Genomic DNA, 15,406 nt, shown 5'->3' with positions numbered 1-15,406 from the left:
TCAGCAGGGAGCCTGCTTCCCCCTCTGCCTGCCTCTCTGCCTACTTGTGATCTCTGTCTGTCAAATAAATAAATAAAATCTTTAAAAAAATAAAAAAATTTAAAAAAAAATTTATTTTAGAGAGGAGTGAGTACACAGGGGGGAGGGGCAGAGGGAGAGGGAGAAATCCAAGCAGACTCCGCAAGGAGCGTGGAGCCCAACACCGGGCTCAATCTCATGACCCGGAGATGGTGACCCAAGATCAAAACCGAGAGCCAGACGCTTAGGCAACTGTGTCACCCAGAAGCCACAAAAATCAAATCGCTTTTTTTTTTTTAAAGATTTTATTTATTTATTTGACACAGAGAGAGAGAGAGATCACAAGCAGGCAGAGAGGCAGGCAGAGAGAGAGAGGAGGAAGTAGGCTCCCTGCTGAGCAGAGAGCCCGATGCGGGGCTCGATCCCAGGACCCTGAGATCATGACCCGAGCCGAGGCAGAGGCTTTAAACCACTGAGTTTTCTTAAGGTTGTACTAATTTATGCCGCCACCAGCAGCAAGGGACACATCCTGTTATTCATAGAATAAGTTCACACTGGTCCCTCTGGCCATATGCCGGCTATTAGCATCCCCTCTGCCCTCCATTCCCTGTCCAACAAGCCAAGGACCCAGGTATGTTTCCCTCTCCAAGTCTTCGGAGGGCAACTCGAGGCAATTCCAAATGCCTCCAGAAATCCCTTCACCAACAGGAATACCTCCTCTACCCTCCCACACCTCACAGACACAGAGATTCCCTAGCCCCGGCTATTAAGTGTTCCAGAACCCACGAGAAAGCTCCCGCTGCAGAACGGGGTATCATGTGATTCTGTGTGTGGGGGTGTACCAGTTTATTTAATTTTTAATTTTCCTTCCCGTGCAATTAGCATACCGTGTTGTATTAGTTCCAGGTGCACACTAGTGACTCACCGATGACACAGCACTCCGTGCTCATCCTGTGTCACCTTCAGCCCCCTCCCACATTTCACATAATTTTTCATTAAAAAAGTCACACACAAGTAGGTTCCTACTAAAGCTGACTGAACCCTGTTCTTGCCAGCAATTTTGTTTTCAAGATTTTATCTGAGAGAGAGAGCGCGCACGCGCGCGCACACGCAGAAGCAGGCAAATGGGCAGAGGCAGAAGGAGAAGCAGGGAGCCTGATGCAGGACTCGATCCCAGGACCCCAGGATTATGACCCGAGCGGAAGACAGATGCTTCACTGACTGAGCCACCCAGGCGCCCTGATGCTGGCAATTTTTAAATAAAAAACGAACAGCAGCAATCCAAGTCCTTTGCTTATTTTTTGCCATTTGGTGTTTTGTTTTGGTTTTTGGCTTTTGTAGAATGTGGAGTAAACCGAGCGGCATCAGCTCTATGTAAACAGAAGCTGAAAGCAGGGACATCCCCAGTCAGTCCTCGGGGACATGCAGGCACGCAGGCTCCCTGTCTGCACACTCAGGGCCACGGAGCAAATCCTTCCCTGTGAAGCAGACGGCGCACTGCCTGTGTCAGGCATTGAGTCCGGACCCCATTTCCAAACTGGAGGAGGGCAAAGACCTCTTTGGAATGTCTGGACGGACTTCCTCCAAACCTCTCCCTGCCTTCCCTCACGGGCTAAGGACATAGATTCTCCCCCTCCCCCGCCCTCCGCTCCTAGACTCCAAGCAGACCCTCTTCTGGTTATTAGGACAGTAAGATGGTCCAGTTTCTAGATTGTTCTTAAGAAGGAGAACATGCTGTGAGGGTCTAGAAATTAGCATCCCTATTCCCCCAAAATGCAGAGGGTAACAGATTAGCAGGCAGCTCAGTTGATTGGTCCTATCCTCAAGACAAGTGGCCCCTACGCTGAGGTCCTAGAAATGCCTGTGAATGTCTCACAAGCCCCAGGGGCCCCCTGAAATGGGACGTTAGGGTTCAGTTTAAGAGCAGTTTTCGGAGGAGAGAGACCAGTGCTTCCGGGAGATTTCCCCAGAGACCGTGACTCCAAAGGACCGAGAAAGCATCACCCAGAGCAGACCTCGGACTCATGGCCGGTGAACACACACTCGCCCACCACCTCGACCCCCAACCTCGTGCACAGCCCGGACACACAGTGGGTGTTCTACACTGGGGAGCAAGTTCAAAACCTCCAGGGAGACATAAGGGTCTACAGATACTGATCATCCTGCAGGAAAACAGGCCAAGAGCAGTGTGCTTTTTGTTTTTTTAAATGAAGAGTCAACCGCAGTATCAGCCAAGCCGAGCACTGCTAAGCAGCTGATGTCGATGAACTGCTTCCTTCTCTTTCCCTCTAGCTCCCTCCAATACCTCTGGGAAGAAGGACCCTAGGACGTGCCAGGGCCTGGAGGACAGAGGAAGGTTCACGGACCCCTACATGGTAAGAAAGTCGAGGCTGACAAAGGGTCCATGGACGTGTCCGCCCTCGGATGGCAAGAACCCCTGATGGGTCTTGAAGGCTCCCAGGGGGGCCCTTAGCACAAGGGAGAACCTAACCGTCTCCCAGCAGCAGCCTGACAAAGTGCATTCAGGGAACCAGCCCCTCCTCTCACCCCGAGCACTGGCCCACTTGGTCACCTATGGGTTCCGTGACCGTCTCAAAGGCCCGGAGGAGGGAGATCAGCGGTGCCACCTGAGGGGCAGCTGGGGCCCCAAGGAGTCTGGGGTTCTGAGCTGCCAGGGCCCAGGACGTGGGCTTCCCACGCTCCCCTGCCTTCCTCCAAACAAGGACGGACAAGCACCAGGACACGTGGGCTCCTACCTCCCTGTCTACAGAAGGAAAAAGGCACGATGAAGGACCTGGCAAGAATTCAGCAGTTTCAACCAACAACAACACAACAGCTCCTAAGAAGTCGGCTCCCGAGAGTCAGAGCCAGGCTGCGACCCGTCTCAGCACAGCAAGGAAATGCACACGCGCGGCCCATCGCGAGGGCCCGCCACTAATCTGATCGAGACGGGACGGACATGGGGAAGCGCCAGCCTCCGGAGGGACCGCAGACGCACACGGAACGAGATGCGCAAAATGAGCTCCCGTCCCCAGGAAACTGAAGCCAGCATTCTGTGATCAGATAACGCCCCGGACCTGGGTTAACACTGTCCACGGGGGCACTGTTAACTCCGGGCTCCCTCCCTGGCACGGTGGCGTGTTCGGGCTGCAAGAAGCTGCAGGAGAGCTCAAGGAATTTAGAAAATGAAATGGGATTAATTGTGATTCAGACAGGAACCAAGGCTGCCCTTTTGTTCCAAAGTGAAAGGCAGGCTTACCCCGCAAAGAAACCACAGGTCTACGTGGGAGCCTCAAAACACACGGCTGGTGTGGGGTGGGGTGGGGGGGCGGTCTTGAAGGAAACTGTGCTTGTCACAGAGGATGCTGGCAGGGAGGGAGGGTGTGAGGGAGCGAAGCTGTCCTCACACCACACGCGGCAACTTCTGAGACGCCGACCCATCCCAGATCAGCTCCCAAGTCAACAAACCAGGATGCTAACGTGTTCAGTCACCAACTACGCCAGTCCTCTGTCATCTTCCCACGCATCACCTCCAGGACACAAATCTTTCTGGAAGAAAGCCCCCCAGCTTCCACAGTCATCGCCAGCGAGAACGGATTTCAAGGTAACACACCAGGCAGCTATCCAGTTCAGCCACCAGCCCGCCCGACAACTTTCTAAGCCGGAGCTGGAGTAAGTACAGGACTCAGCAATGCCCAAGGGAGAAAGGTGTGTCCTCCTGGGGACAAAGCGCACAAGAACAGGGATCCCACAGGTAGGGTTCGCTGTTCCCGCAAACCCACCAGGCAGCACGGACAGAGGATCGAGCCAGGTCCCACAAGACATCAAGAATACAAAGGGAGGGGCGCCTGGGTGGCTCAGTGGGTTAAGCCGCTGCCTTCGGCTCGGGTCATGATCTCAGGGTCCTGGGATCGAGTCCCGCGTCGGGCTCTCTGCTCAGCGGGGAGCCTGCTTCCCTCTCTCTCTCTCTCTGCCTGCCTCTCTGTCTACTTGTGATTTCTCTCTGTCAAGTGAATAAATAAAATCTTAAAAAAAAAAAAAAAAAAGAATACAAAGGGAGCAGCACCCCGCAGTCCTTGAGGAGTCACAACTAGAGGGAGATGAGGACACCGTGGCCGGCACGCAGAGGGGAGCCCTCCGCCAGCCTCTGGAGACGGGGACAGTGGCCGTGTCCGCAGCCACACCTAGAGGCCGGGGCTTGGCGTGAGGAAGGCTGCACCTAGAACTCCACGGGGAACATTCCTGAAGTGAAGGAGGAGCGTACGTCCAGCGGCGGCAGCCTGAATGTCCTTTTGATAAAAGCCAATTCTGGTTTCTGGACCCTCTGCTCCACGCAGCCTTCTGCTTTGTGCGTCCGACACCAGCACACCAGAGCACGTGTTTGGGACTGACCTCCCCGGATTGGGACTGACCTCCCCGGATGAGGTCGCACCAACTGGCAATCTGGGGAGAAGCTGGTTTCTTAGCAGTCCCTGCTTCACAGACTGACCTCACTCAGGATAAAACCTGTAAAACGGACCTTGGGGATGCTTTTCTCATTTCCCTCCTGAATCCACGGTTTCCTTCAAGTTGCTTTGTCAGCCTCTGAACTGCCCTCGGCCTTGCGTTTCTCAAACCGCAGGTGACAGACAGGTCACCTGGGGATCTTGGCAAAATGCAGGCTTATCTCAGCGGGTCTAGGACAGAGCCTGAGAGGATGTAGGTCTAACAAGATCTACAGCGACTCTGAGGCTGGCCCACAAGCCATACTCAGAGGAGCAAAGCTCCAGCCATCCCGAAAGATTTCTGGACAGTTCCCCTCCTTGGCCTCTTCCCCCAAAACCTGTAACGGTCGCAACAGGTGGCAGCCCAGGCTGCAAACACCCGCGATTCTTACACGGGATGGAACGGGGGCTCCTCGAGGCACAGGGACTTCTCCAACGTCACACAACTCGGAAGTCATTATCTGAACTCAGGAAGGGACTGGATTTAGTCCCAGCACCCTCCTCTGTGTTCTCGTCACGCTTAGCACTATCTAAACTTAGCCTGTTTCACTGATAAGGCTCTGTTCCTCTCCTTTCCTCTGCCCACATCCCCAACACCCAGGCAGTCTGTAAGGCTCCAAAGGAGCAGGGAACACACTTGTCTTGCTCCTGGCTAGATCTTTGGTATAAAGATAAACCCTGAGCTTAAGGCAGGGGGTGGGGGCGCACTTGAAAATATCTGTTGCATGAATAAAAGCAAACGAAACAAATGGCTTCTTCTTCCAGAAGGAGCTAGAACAAGGACCTTGGACATTCTGGGCCCTGGGGAGAAGTCATCAGCGTCCGTCATGGAGAAGCCTGGGAGGGCACTGCTGTGTGCATTCAAGACCAGAGACAGACAGACAGACAGACAGAGGCAACAGAAGCTAGCACCCCCCCCCCAAGAACTTCCACCCTAGTCACAGGGAAAGGTCACAGATCCACGAGACTTCAGCATACTTCAGAAAAAGTACAAACAAATACAATCAAGACCAAACAGAACATCACGTTCTGGGTGGGGAGGTTCCGGGGAGACCCGTGGGGTTCACTTTAGACTTCTTCAGTCAGGGAGGGCTTTGGGAGGCGAGCTTGGGTCGGCAAGGCAGAGGATACACTCAGTTTTCCAGATTAATTTTCAAACAGGATACTTTACCAAATGATGGGGTTTTGGGGTTTTTTTTTTGTTTTTGTCTTTAATGTCTTCTTGGCTCAGATACAGTCCCCGGCCATCCTACCAAACACTGCTATGGGATACCTTGTCCGTGCGATTCAGGTCCATGATCCTCCTCAAGGATAGCAGGGGACTCTAGACCATCTGGAAGAGATTGATTCAAGGGGTTGAAAGCCCTAAAGCACAGAGCGGAGGACTCCCGAAGACGAAATTCTGCCGGTGGACAGAAGCTTCCGTCCATGCCCACGACTTCCAGCCTGGCAACCGGCCCGGCACGTTTCAGGTTACTGGACGGTCCCCCCATCACCTGCGCCAGCGGCTTGAAGTACAGCTCCTTGCGCAAGTCTTTCCGACCGACCATTCCTGGGTTGGCCCTGGCTGATACTCCTGCAAAGCTGGGTGATCTTGCCCCGCAGGAGAGCAACACGGCTTCTTCCAGCACTGGGGGGCTCATGACGGAAGGTACCATGGTCCTTTCCATTAAGTATTCATTTAAAGTGGCTCCGTGCCTGGCGCCTGGGAAGCTCAGTCAGCGAAGCATCTGCCTTTGGCTCAGGTCATGATCCCGGGGTCCTGGGATCGAGCCCCGCATCGGGCTCCCTGCTCAGCAGGAAGCCTGCTTCTCCCTGTGCTCTGCCCCAGCTTGTGTTCTATCTCCCTCTTTCTCTCTCTCTCAAATAAATCTTTAAAAAAAAAATAAAAAAAATAAAGTGGCTCCATGTTTGGCACGTGCACTCAAATCACAGAGGAGGAAAGGAAACCATATCCCCCCCGCCACTTGCCATCTTCTCCCACTGCCTTATGGTTTTCTTAAGTTCTAGGTTGTCAAACTGTCTACAGGGACATTACCTTCAGAATATTAAAAATATATTTTTAACTCTCCCACCTTGGAAGGGTGCTCAAGAGCAAATTAGAGGCAGATGTTCTCACGTGGCTGCCCTCTCTGGGAGGAGAGGGAGGGGCAGGAGAGAGGCGGCGCCCTCCTTGGTGGCCTGAGTGCCACGCTGCGTTCCACCGTGGGGCTGGCAGGCCACGCCACTGGGGCACCTGACGCGCTCTCACAGGCTCGATGTACAGACGTCCTGCCAACTAAGTCACGCTTGGTCTGCCTCCATCCTGCTGCGACCACTGTACTTACCCCGGGGGCCAAGCTCCCGCACAACCTAGCCACTGCCAGCCTCCAGTCCCACCTCTCCTGGCCAGGCCACGGAGAGGAGAGGCAAGAGCTCATGCTCGCCCCATTTGCCTCCTTTGGTGACCCCCACCTACCCCCTTCCACCCTCTCCCCAAGACACCCACCAAGCCGACAGCCCTCTTCGGAGATGCCCAGCCCAGCCCAGGAGCAGCATCAGCCGTGAAGCCAGAGACCACGGAAGAGCCACGTAATCTGCAGAACGCCGCTTCCTCTCTGAACTCGAGCACCTTTCCACCGCAGAGCACAGCGCAGCTGTTAGGAAGGCGGTAGATACCACCAGTGAAGATGAGCTATTGCGTCCTGGACGTGCTGACCGCGCTCACGTAATCAGAGATGGCACAGGCATGCCTGCGCTCGAGGGAGCTCTTGGGGCAAACGCTTTAACCTAAGCAGCAAGAACACAAGGAAAACACACACATCCTTTTCACACAAGTGCCAGCTTCCTCGCACCCCTGACAAAACTGTCCAAGCAGCTCTTGGGTCCCAGGCTCTAAAATGTACCCGCACGGCGGATGGTCTTCGAGGGCAAGCCCTGGGAAGTCTGTCCGTCAGCCCCGGAGAGTCCGAGGTGTTCCTGAGGGTGTGGAACACAGGCTAAGGACACTTCTGAATGATCCAAGAGCTGGGCGGGCCCTCTGGAGAGCCCCGGGTCTGATCCTGTCAGCCTGAGTAGAGATCAAAGAGCTGGGGTCCAAAGGTGTGACGAGAGGTGGCCCAGGCTGCGCAGACAGAACCCAGTGACAAAGGAACTGGAACCCAGAGCCGCCTCGCAAGCACCTGCGCCAGAGGCCGGGACGCCTCAGCGCGAGAGGACAGCGTGAGCCTTCCGCTCCGAGGCTTCCGCAGGCTGCCACAGGGGCTGCCAGGTCCCTCGGCCGACCATGCCAAGCGAAGATTTTCAAGTACAGTAAGTACAGAGAACACAACCAGCTCCCAGCCCAGCGGCGAGGCAGGCGGGCTGGTGACAAGGAGGCAGCTCGGAGAAGTGTGATTGCAGACAGATGGTGCCAGTGAGCTGGAAAATCGGGAACCGAATTAAGTAAGATGCCACTAAGCATAAGAAGGATCCCAGAGTCAGTCAGGGAGTGTACGTGGGGCTGCAACGTGAGCCCGGGCCTCGGGTGTGAGGCAGACGGAAACAAAACTGGGGCTCTGGTATCTTCCTCAAGTTGCTACTAACCAACATCACCGACGACTGCCAGCCTGGCAAGGAGGCCGTCTGGACCACGGGCTGAGAGGCCCACAGCAATGACCCACGTCCAGCTCCTCCCCCACCTCCAGCCACGCTCGAACCATCGTATCAACGCCTCACAAGGACCACGGAGTCTCTCCACAAAGGAGGGCACGTGTCAGCTTCCCAAGACCCCTCTTCTGTTTGGGGCAGGAACATCCTTCTACGCGGCACACGTCTACCTCTCCTTCCATCCTCCAGCAGGAAAGCCTCCAACTGTGGCCACTTTGCTGGCAACCAAGTCACACTGTTGATGTCACTTCCTCCTGGCGCCATTTAAGACCCTGGAATTGTTTTCACACATTTTAGGTCTCCACAACTGAGATCCAACCTACCAGTGTTGAGACTAGAGAGCCAAGAGTCTTGGAGAAACATGCCACTTGTCTGGAGTGGATTTGGTTTCTCAGAAACGGGACTGGTCACAGCTGAATGTGTTCTACTCCACGGACAAAGGCAAGAGTCCTCATCCCGGCCATGCCTGCCTGGGTCCCCAGGGGCCTCGGACAGGGAAGGTAGGAAGTTCGCTGCAAATCTAGACCCACGACGATGAGCAATGACCAGAAGCAACCCTCCCTCTCCAATGGCTCCCGTTCTCTCCTGTATGCTTTCTGTTTCCCAAACACACCCAGCAAGCTCCCACTGCACGACTTTTAGCGATCACTTCCTCTTTTGTCTAACACATCAAGTCCTACCTGACCTCGGAGAAGCCCCCTGACCAGCCTAAAGCAGCACCCCGGTCATATGCGCGAGACATTCTGTGTCACATTGCCCAGTTTCATTTCCTTCAAACCACTCATCATTGCCTAAAAATATCTCGCTTACTCTACTCTGTCTCACCCCGCAAGTCGTCAGTTGTTTAAGGACAAGAGAGTAGGTCTGTCTTGTTCACGACTACATCCCCAGCACCTGGAAAGTACCCGGCATGGAGTAGATGCTCAGTAATCTGTTAACTGAATGAATGAACATCAGTGAGTGGATTTCAGGGTTAGAGCGCAGGCCCTGGCTTCAGACACATGTGGGTTCAAATGCCGCCTCCACTCATTAGCGTTGTGACCTTGAGAAACTAATCTTACCCAAGATCACACAGCTAGTAAGGTTTCGATACATGTGCCACCAGGTTTGTAGGAGAATTGGGTTTTTTAAAATCTTAGGACTCCAGCTTAAGAGACATGAAGTCCTAAGTTGACATCAGTAGAGATCTTTCTTCATTTGATGAAGACGGTGACGGCAGCAGCCTACACCATAACGACGACAGGCCGCTGGCAGCCACTGATACCATCCGACTTCTTGACTTCTGCTAAAGGACAGAGCAGTGTGACAAAGGGGAGCCAGCATGGAGCGTGGAGTCAGGAGACCCCGACTTGACAAGCCATTCCATCACTGGTGACCGCAGGTGTGAAGAACAAACGAGATGGTAGATTTACGTGAAACACTTTCTAAACTCTAAGGCACCATATTTACGAGTATTATCAATATTAAAAATGTTCTTGTCCCTGGTTTAATAGTCCTCAGACCCTGAAAGCAGTGCTCATTTCCTTGGGCATCTTGAAAGTTATTTGGCTAGTGAGTGCGTACCCGGACAGGCACGGTGGTGTATGATTTACTCAGGGCAAAAAAACTCTCTTGAAACAGCACATTGCAGGCTCAAAGAAGAGTATAGTCACCCTCAGCACATGGGGAAACAACAGGCAGAACTTAACTTCCCAAAAAAGAGAAAGTGTCAAGTACAGGGCAGTGGAGGTCCAGAGACTGGGGTTCGAATCTCAGCTCTCCCACCAACAGGCCGAGTGACTTTGGGAGGTCACAGACCACCTCGAGGTGGCTGACTTTTCAAAGGCCCCGCAACACTTGGGAGATCGAGAAACAGGCTCTTTTCCATCCACAGAGACTTTACAGTCTGCAGTTGGCTGGAGGTAGAGAGGAGAGAAGACAGAGCAAGACTACAAGAGAAACATCATCAACACCAAGAAGCCGTCCTATGAATGGTCCTCCAGGGCAGCAAACTTGGGGCAACCCCCTCAGCAATCGTGAGCCTCGGGGTCTGCATGAGCAGTTAAATCACTGAACCAAAACTACGACTAATTCCGGACCCCCAGCATGTGCTCTGTTTCCCTCCAGGACTGTATCTCTAATGTACAAAGAGGATATGAAAATGCGGTTCATACAGAATTCTCATTTGACAAAACTTTTCAGAAATTCATCTGAGCCACACTTATGCTAAGAATTCTACTTTCGTTTAAGGCTTTACCGCCAAAAACCTGAAACATACACAAAAGTAGACCGTGAGTACCAATAAATGAACTCTCATGAACTTGTCATCAATTTCAGGCACCCCCAGCTTGCAGCCACTCGGGTCTCATCCACACTCACTCACTTCCTCAACAGCCCTTCATTTTAAAGCAAATCCCAGCTGACCTCTTATTTCAAAAGAAAATGACCTAGTATGCATTTTTAAAAGAACCTTTCTTGGGGCACTTGGGTGGCTCAGTCGGTTAAGCAGCTGTCTTCGGCTCAGAGTCCCAGAGTTCTGGGGTTGAGCCCCACATCGGGCTCCCTGCTCAGCAGGGAATCTGCTTCTCCCTCTCCCTCTGTGTGCTCATGCTCTCTCTCAAATAAATAAATCTTTAAAAAATAAAATAAATCCTTAAAAAATAAAGGGCCTTTTTAATATATATATATATATATTTTATTTATTTATTTGACAGAGAGAGAGACAAAGCAAGAGAGGGAACACAGACAGGGGGAGTGGAAGAGGGAGAGGCAGGCTTCCCACGGAGCAGGGAGCCCGATGCGGGGCTCAATTGCAGGACCCCGGGGATCATGACCTGAGCTGAAGGCAGAAGGTTAACGACTGAGCCACCCAGGCACCCCAGGACCTTTCTTTAAACATATCTGAAAAGAAAAACACACTTGCAACACCATTATCTCACCCAACATTACAACTTTTTTCAAATAGCCAATGGTTCTAATTTTTTTAAACTCTTTTAATTCAGGTACAAATAAGTCCAAACACCTGAGTGGGTTAATGGGTCTATTCTAAGCTACAGGTTTACCTGCCATCTTTTCTTCATAAATTATTGGTCATTATTTAAAAACTTGGGTTACTTTCCTATGGCACGCCACGGTGTGGATTTCGCTGATGGCATCCTGTCCGGGGATGATTCCTCTGCCCCGTAGACAGCATTTAAAAATATCTGTTAAATCTGGAGGCTTCATCAGATTAGGGTTCATTTGTTTTTTGGCAAGGCCACATCAGGAGGCATATCCTGTCTGCTCGTGTCCCCATTCACGTTGTCCAACACTGCTGGTCACGACCTACATCCCGGATTTTAGCAAGTATTTAAAATGATACGATTTTATCATCCCCTCTTCGTCTCTTAGCTGTACTTCCACACAGAGACACTTCCTTTTCCCTACACCAGTTCCTTGGTCATCCTAAAGTACCCTTCATAAATGTTTCTTTTCTTCACCAGTTTTCAAAATAATGAGTTAACTTCAAAGCATCCTATAAAAGTGATGGCTTGGGGCGCCTGGGTGGTTCAGTGGGTTAGAGCCTCTGCGTTCGGCTCAGGTCATGGTCCCAGAGTCCTGGGATCGAGCCCCGCATCAGGCTCTCTGCTCAGCAAGGGGCCTGCTTCCCTTCCTCTCTCTCTGCCTGCCTCTCTGCCTGCTTGTGATCTCTGTCTGTCAAATAAATAAAAAAAATCTTTTTTAAAAAAAAGTGATGGCTTTTCTTCAGTAGCATTATAAACTCAGGTATTTAATCCTGAGTTATCTATTTCTATCATACTCCAGTATGATCTTTAATGATGCTCAGAATGTCACCTCGCTTGCCCGTGGGAGCCGCTTGAGGTTGATTCCTGGGTCCTTTTACAACAGGACCCTGGAGGGGCACCTGGGTGGCTCAGTGGGTTGAGCCTCTGCCTTCGACTCAGGTCCTGATCTCGGGGTCCTGGGGTCGAGCCCCGCATCAGGCTCTCTGCTCGGTGGGGAGCCTGCTTCTCCCTCCCCCCTCTGCCTGCCTCTCTGCCTCCTTGTGATCTGTCAAATAAATAAATAAAATCTTAAAAAAAAAAAAAACAGGACCCTGAAAGTTCCTTCATAGCTTCCCTGCTATCTGGTGGAATGGGGTACTCCAGGCACATCCTGGGGATCTCCTGCCCCAGATTTGAAAGCAGCCTTTTCTCCAAAAAGCTCAGATTCCCTTTGGTGGGAAATGGTATTTGGCAATCATGATCTGGACACCAAGAATGTTCACTGTCATTGTTTATTGGCCTTGCCAGTAGACAAAGCTAGAACACATTTTTTTAATAACCAAATGCTTCACGAGTTCATACTGAACATCCAATTCAAATTCAGGTCAGCGGGGATTTGATCTAACCTCGTTCTCATGCTTGTGTTTCCTTCCTACCAATATAATCAGTCATTTACTCTATCCCACAACAAATATAAAGGATCTCACAAGATCAACGCCAACACTGCCATCACCAGGGATGTTAAAATCAGTCTAGAATGTTTTCTACACTTCTGGTATCTTTATGGTGTATGCCACTAAGAATGTACAATCAAATCACTGTGGTTCATAGCCAGTTGGCAGAGCTGCTCGGTTTCTCTCTGTGGGTCATGCCAGCCAGCTCAACTTCACTTGGTTTGGGATTGCTTTTTTTTTTTTTTTTTTTTTTTTTTTTTTTTTTTTTGAGTGTATAATTTTAACTTTTTTTTTTTTTTATTTTTTTATTTTTTTTTTTTTTCTCATTTTATTTATTTTTTCAGCGTAACAGTATTCATTCTTTTTGCACAACACCCAGTGCTCCATGCAAAACGTGCCCTCCCCATTACCCACCACCTGTTCCCCCAACCTCCCACCCCTGACCCTTCAAAACCCTCAGGTTGCCCCAACCTCCCACCCCTGACCCTTCAAAACCCTCAGGTTGTTTTTCAGAGTCCATAGTCTCTTATGGTTCGCTTCCCCTCCCCAATGTCCATAGCCCGCTCCCCGGGATTGCTTTTTTTTAAAAATTATGTTAAAAAATTCACATGACTCGAGGTCCAAACTAACAAAACAAGGAATCTTCAAAGAAGATAAAGTTTTGGGGCACCTGGGTGGCTAGTGGGTTGAGCCTCTGCGTGGCTAGTGGGTGGAGCCTCTGCCTTCAGCTCAGGAAATGATCTCAAGGTCCTGGGATCTAGTCCCGCATCAGCTCTCTGCTTGGCAGGGAGCCTGCTTCCCGCCCCCTGCCTGCCTGCCTCTCTGCCTACTTGTGATCTCTCTCTCTGTCAAATAAATAAATAAAATCTTAAAAAAAAAAGAAGAAGAAGATAAAGTTTTCTTCCTTTTCCCTCCAGGTTATTTCTTCTCTTCTCCTAGGGATTACTTTAATTACCATTTAATTTTGGTGTTCTGTTTTTGGGGTTTTTTTTTGCTTTAAGATTTCTAAGTAATCTCTACACCCAACATGGGGCTCGAACTCACAACACTGAGATCAAGAGTTACACGCTCTTCCAGCTGAAGCAGCCAGTGCCCCACCATTTTTCCACCAGCTGAGGCAGCCAGCGCCCCACCATTTTTCTTAATGCAAATACACATTCTCTCTTTTCTTAGATAAACAGAATCTTGCCCTTTTGCTTAATATATCTGAGAGATTACTGCATTACAGACACACCCTCCCTTCCCTTCCTCAGACACCGCAGTCTATCCAGCCCCTGCTCCCAGGAAGAACACATGGGTCATGTTCAGCCACTTGTCAGTACAAACAGTGCTTCAACAGCACAATGCATACTTTTCAAAAATATTTCTGTCAGGGGGCGCCTGGGTGGCTCAGTCGGTTAAGCAACCGACTCTTGATTTCAGCTTGGGTCATAGTCTCGGTCATGAGATGGAGCCCCATGTCAGGCTCCAACCTCAGCAAGGAGTCTGCCTGGAGATACTCTTTCCATGCACTGCCCTCAGCTTACCTACACATGCATTCACTCTCTAAGATTAACAATAACAACAACAAAAATCAGTAAACCGGAAATAGAAGCCTAGAGTCAGGATTGCTAGATCAAAGAGGATATGCATATTTAACTGTACTAGTTAACGGCTCAGTCCCCTACAAAGACAGGTAGGACACCACTCCACATTGCCCCCAGCAAGCGGGAATGTATGTATCCAGGTCCCCAGCAGACTTGTCAACAGAGAAGGTGATCAAACTTTTGTAGTTTTACCAATATTTTCAGTGAGAAATGAGATCCTGGTGTAATCTTGATTACTTTCATGAATCAAGTTGAGCATAACTTCATATGATTATGAACCACTTGTAATAACGATTCTTCGCATTTCTGATAAGAAGTTCAAAAGTCTGTCGTTGACCAGCGGAAGTACAGAGAGACCTCTGCCATGGGGAAGATGAGGACCATGTAAGGCGGCCTACTTGTGAAAAGAGCCACAGCATACAAGCCAAGAATACCAGCTCCCAGTTAGAAAAGTTTTTTAAAAGATACCTGTTACTGTAACAACCAAAACCATAGGGCAGTACAAATCAATCCAGTGAAAGGTGGAGAAGAAATTATAAAATTGTATTAAAAGACACTCATGAAGATCTAAATAAAGAGATATGCCATATCCATGAACTGGAAGACTGACAATCATAAGGATGTCAGCTATCACCGAAATCATTCTAGAAGTTCAATTTAATTCTGATTAAAATAAGGATGTTTATCTCAGTTTTTCCTGTATTGATTGGTCGTTTTAAGTAAGCTCTACACCCAAAGCGGGGCTTGAACTCACAACCCCGAGATCAAGAGTCACACGCTCTACCGAATGAGCCAGCCGGGCACCCCTGGCTTGTCTTTTTGGCTTGAGATTTTTGAAGAACTCACTAAACTAATTCTAAGATTTTTAGGAAAGAGCAAAGTCCCACGAATAATGAAGACCATAAGTTTGGGAATCCTCCTACTGAATGAGAAGACTTATAATGAAGCAATAATAATTAAAATAGAGGTTCTAAAGGAATGAGAGACAAAGAGATCAAGAGAACAGAGCAGTAAAGCCTTGAAACAAACCTCCACATCTTGCAGACACTTGATATAGGACAGCAGTGACGCAGCGAAAGGAGTGAAGAGACAGGCTAAGATGGTGCCAGGACAACTGGTTATCTACATAGAAGAAAAAATAAAATTAGACTCCTATTTCTAGCCATGCATAAAAATAAATTCCAGAGCTAAATGGGAAAGGCAAATCTTATAAAACTCAAGACATAGAATAGTACCATTGGGCTCTCAGAGTACGGAGACGTTCTTAAAAGGCA

At 50.1% G+C, this 15,406-nt stretch overlaps 1 protein-coding gene across 8 annotated transcripts in view; it reads right to left on the bottom strand.

Moving 5' to 3' along the window:
- The window catches only part of LOC123927451 (nitric oxide synthase 1 adaptor protein), a 276,952-nt gene that overhangs the window by 236,225 nt on the left and 25,321 nt on the right, over positions 1-15,406 (bottom strand). For 3 of the 8 annotated variants that reach the window (XM_045982025.1, XM_045982026.1, XM_045982027.1), the window contains exon 2: positions 15,162-15,254. The exons of the other annotated variants lie outside the window; for them this stretch is intronic. In XM_045982025.1, coding sequence (XP_045837981.1) covers positions 15,162-15,254 — 93 coding nt within the window. The remainder of the gene's footprint in view (positions 1-15,161; positions 15,255-15,406) is intronic. 8 annotated transcript variants of the gene reach the window in all.

This window comes from Meles meles, chromosome 17 (assembly GCF_922984935.1).
Source record: "Meles meles chromosome 17, mMelMel3.1 paternal haplotype, whole genome shotgun sequence".
Classification (NCBI taxonomy): Eukaryota; Metazoa; Chordata; class Mammalia; order Carnivora; family Mustelidae; genus Meles; species Meles meles.
Note: the sequence above shows the minus strand (reverse complement) of the source record. Positions and strands in the feature narration are given on the sequence as shown.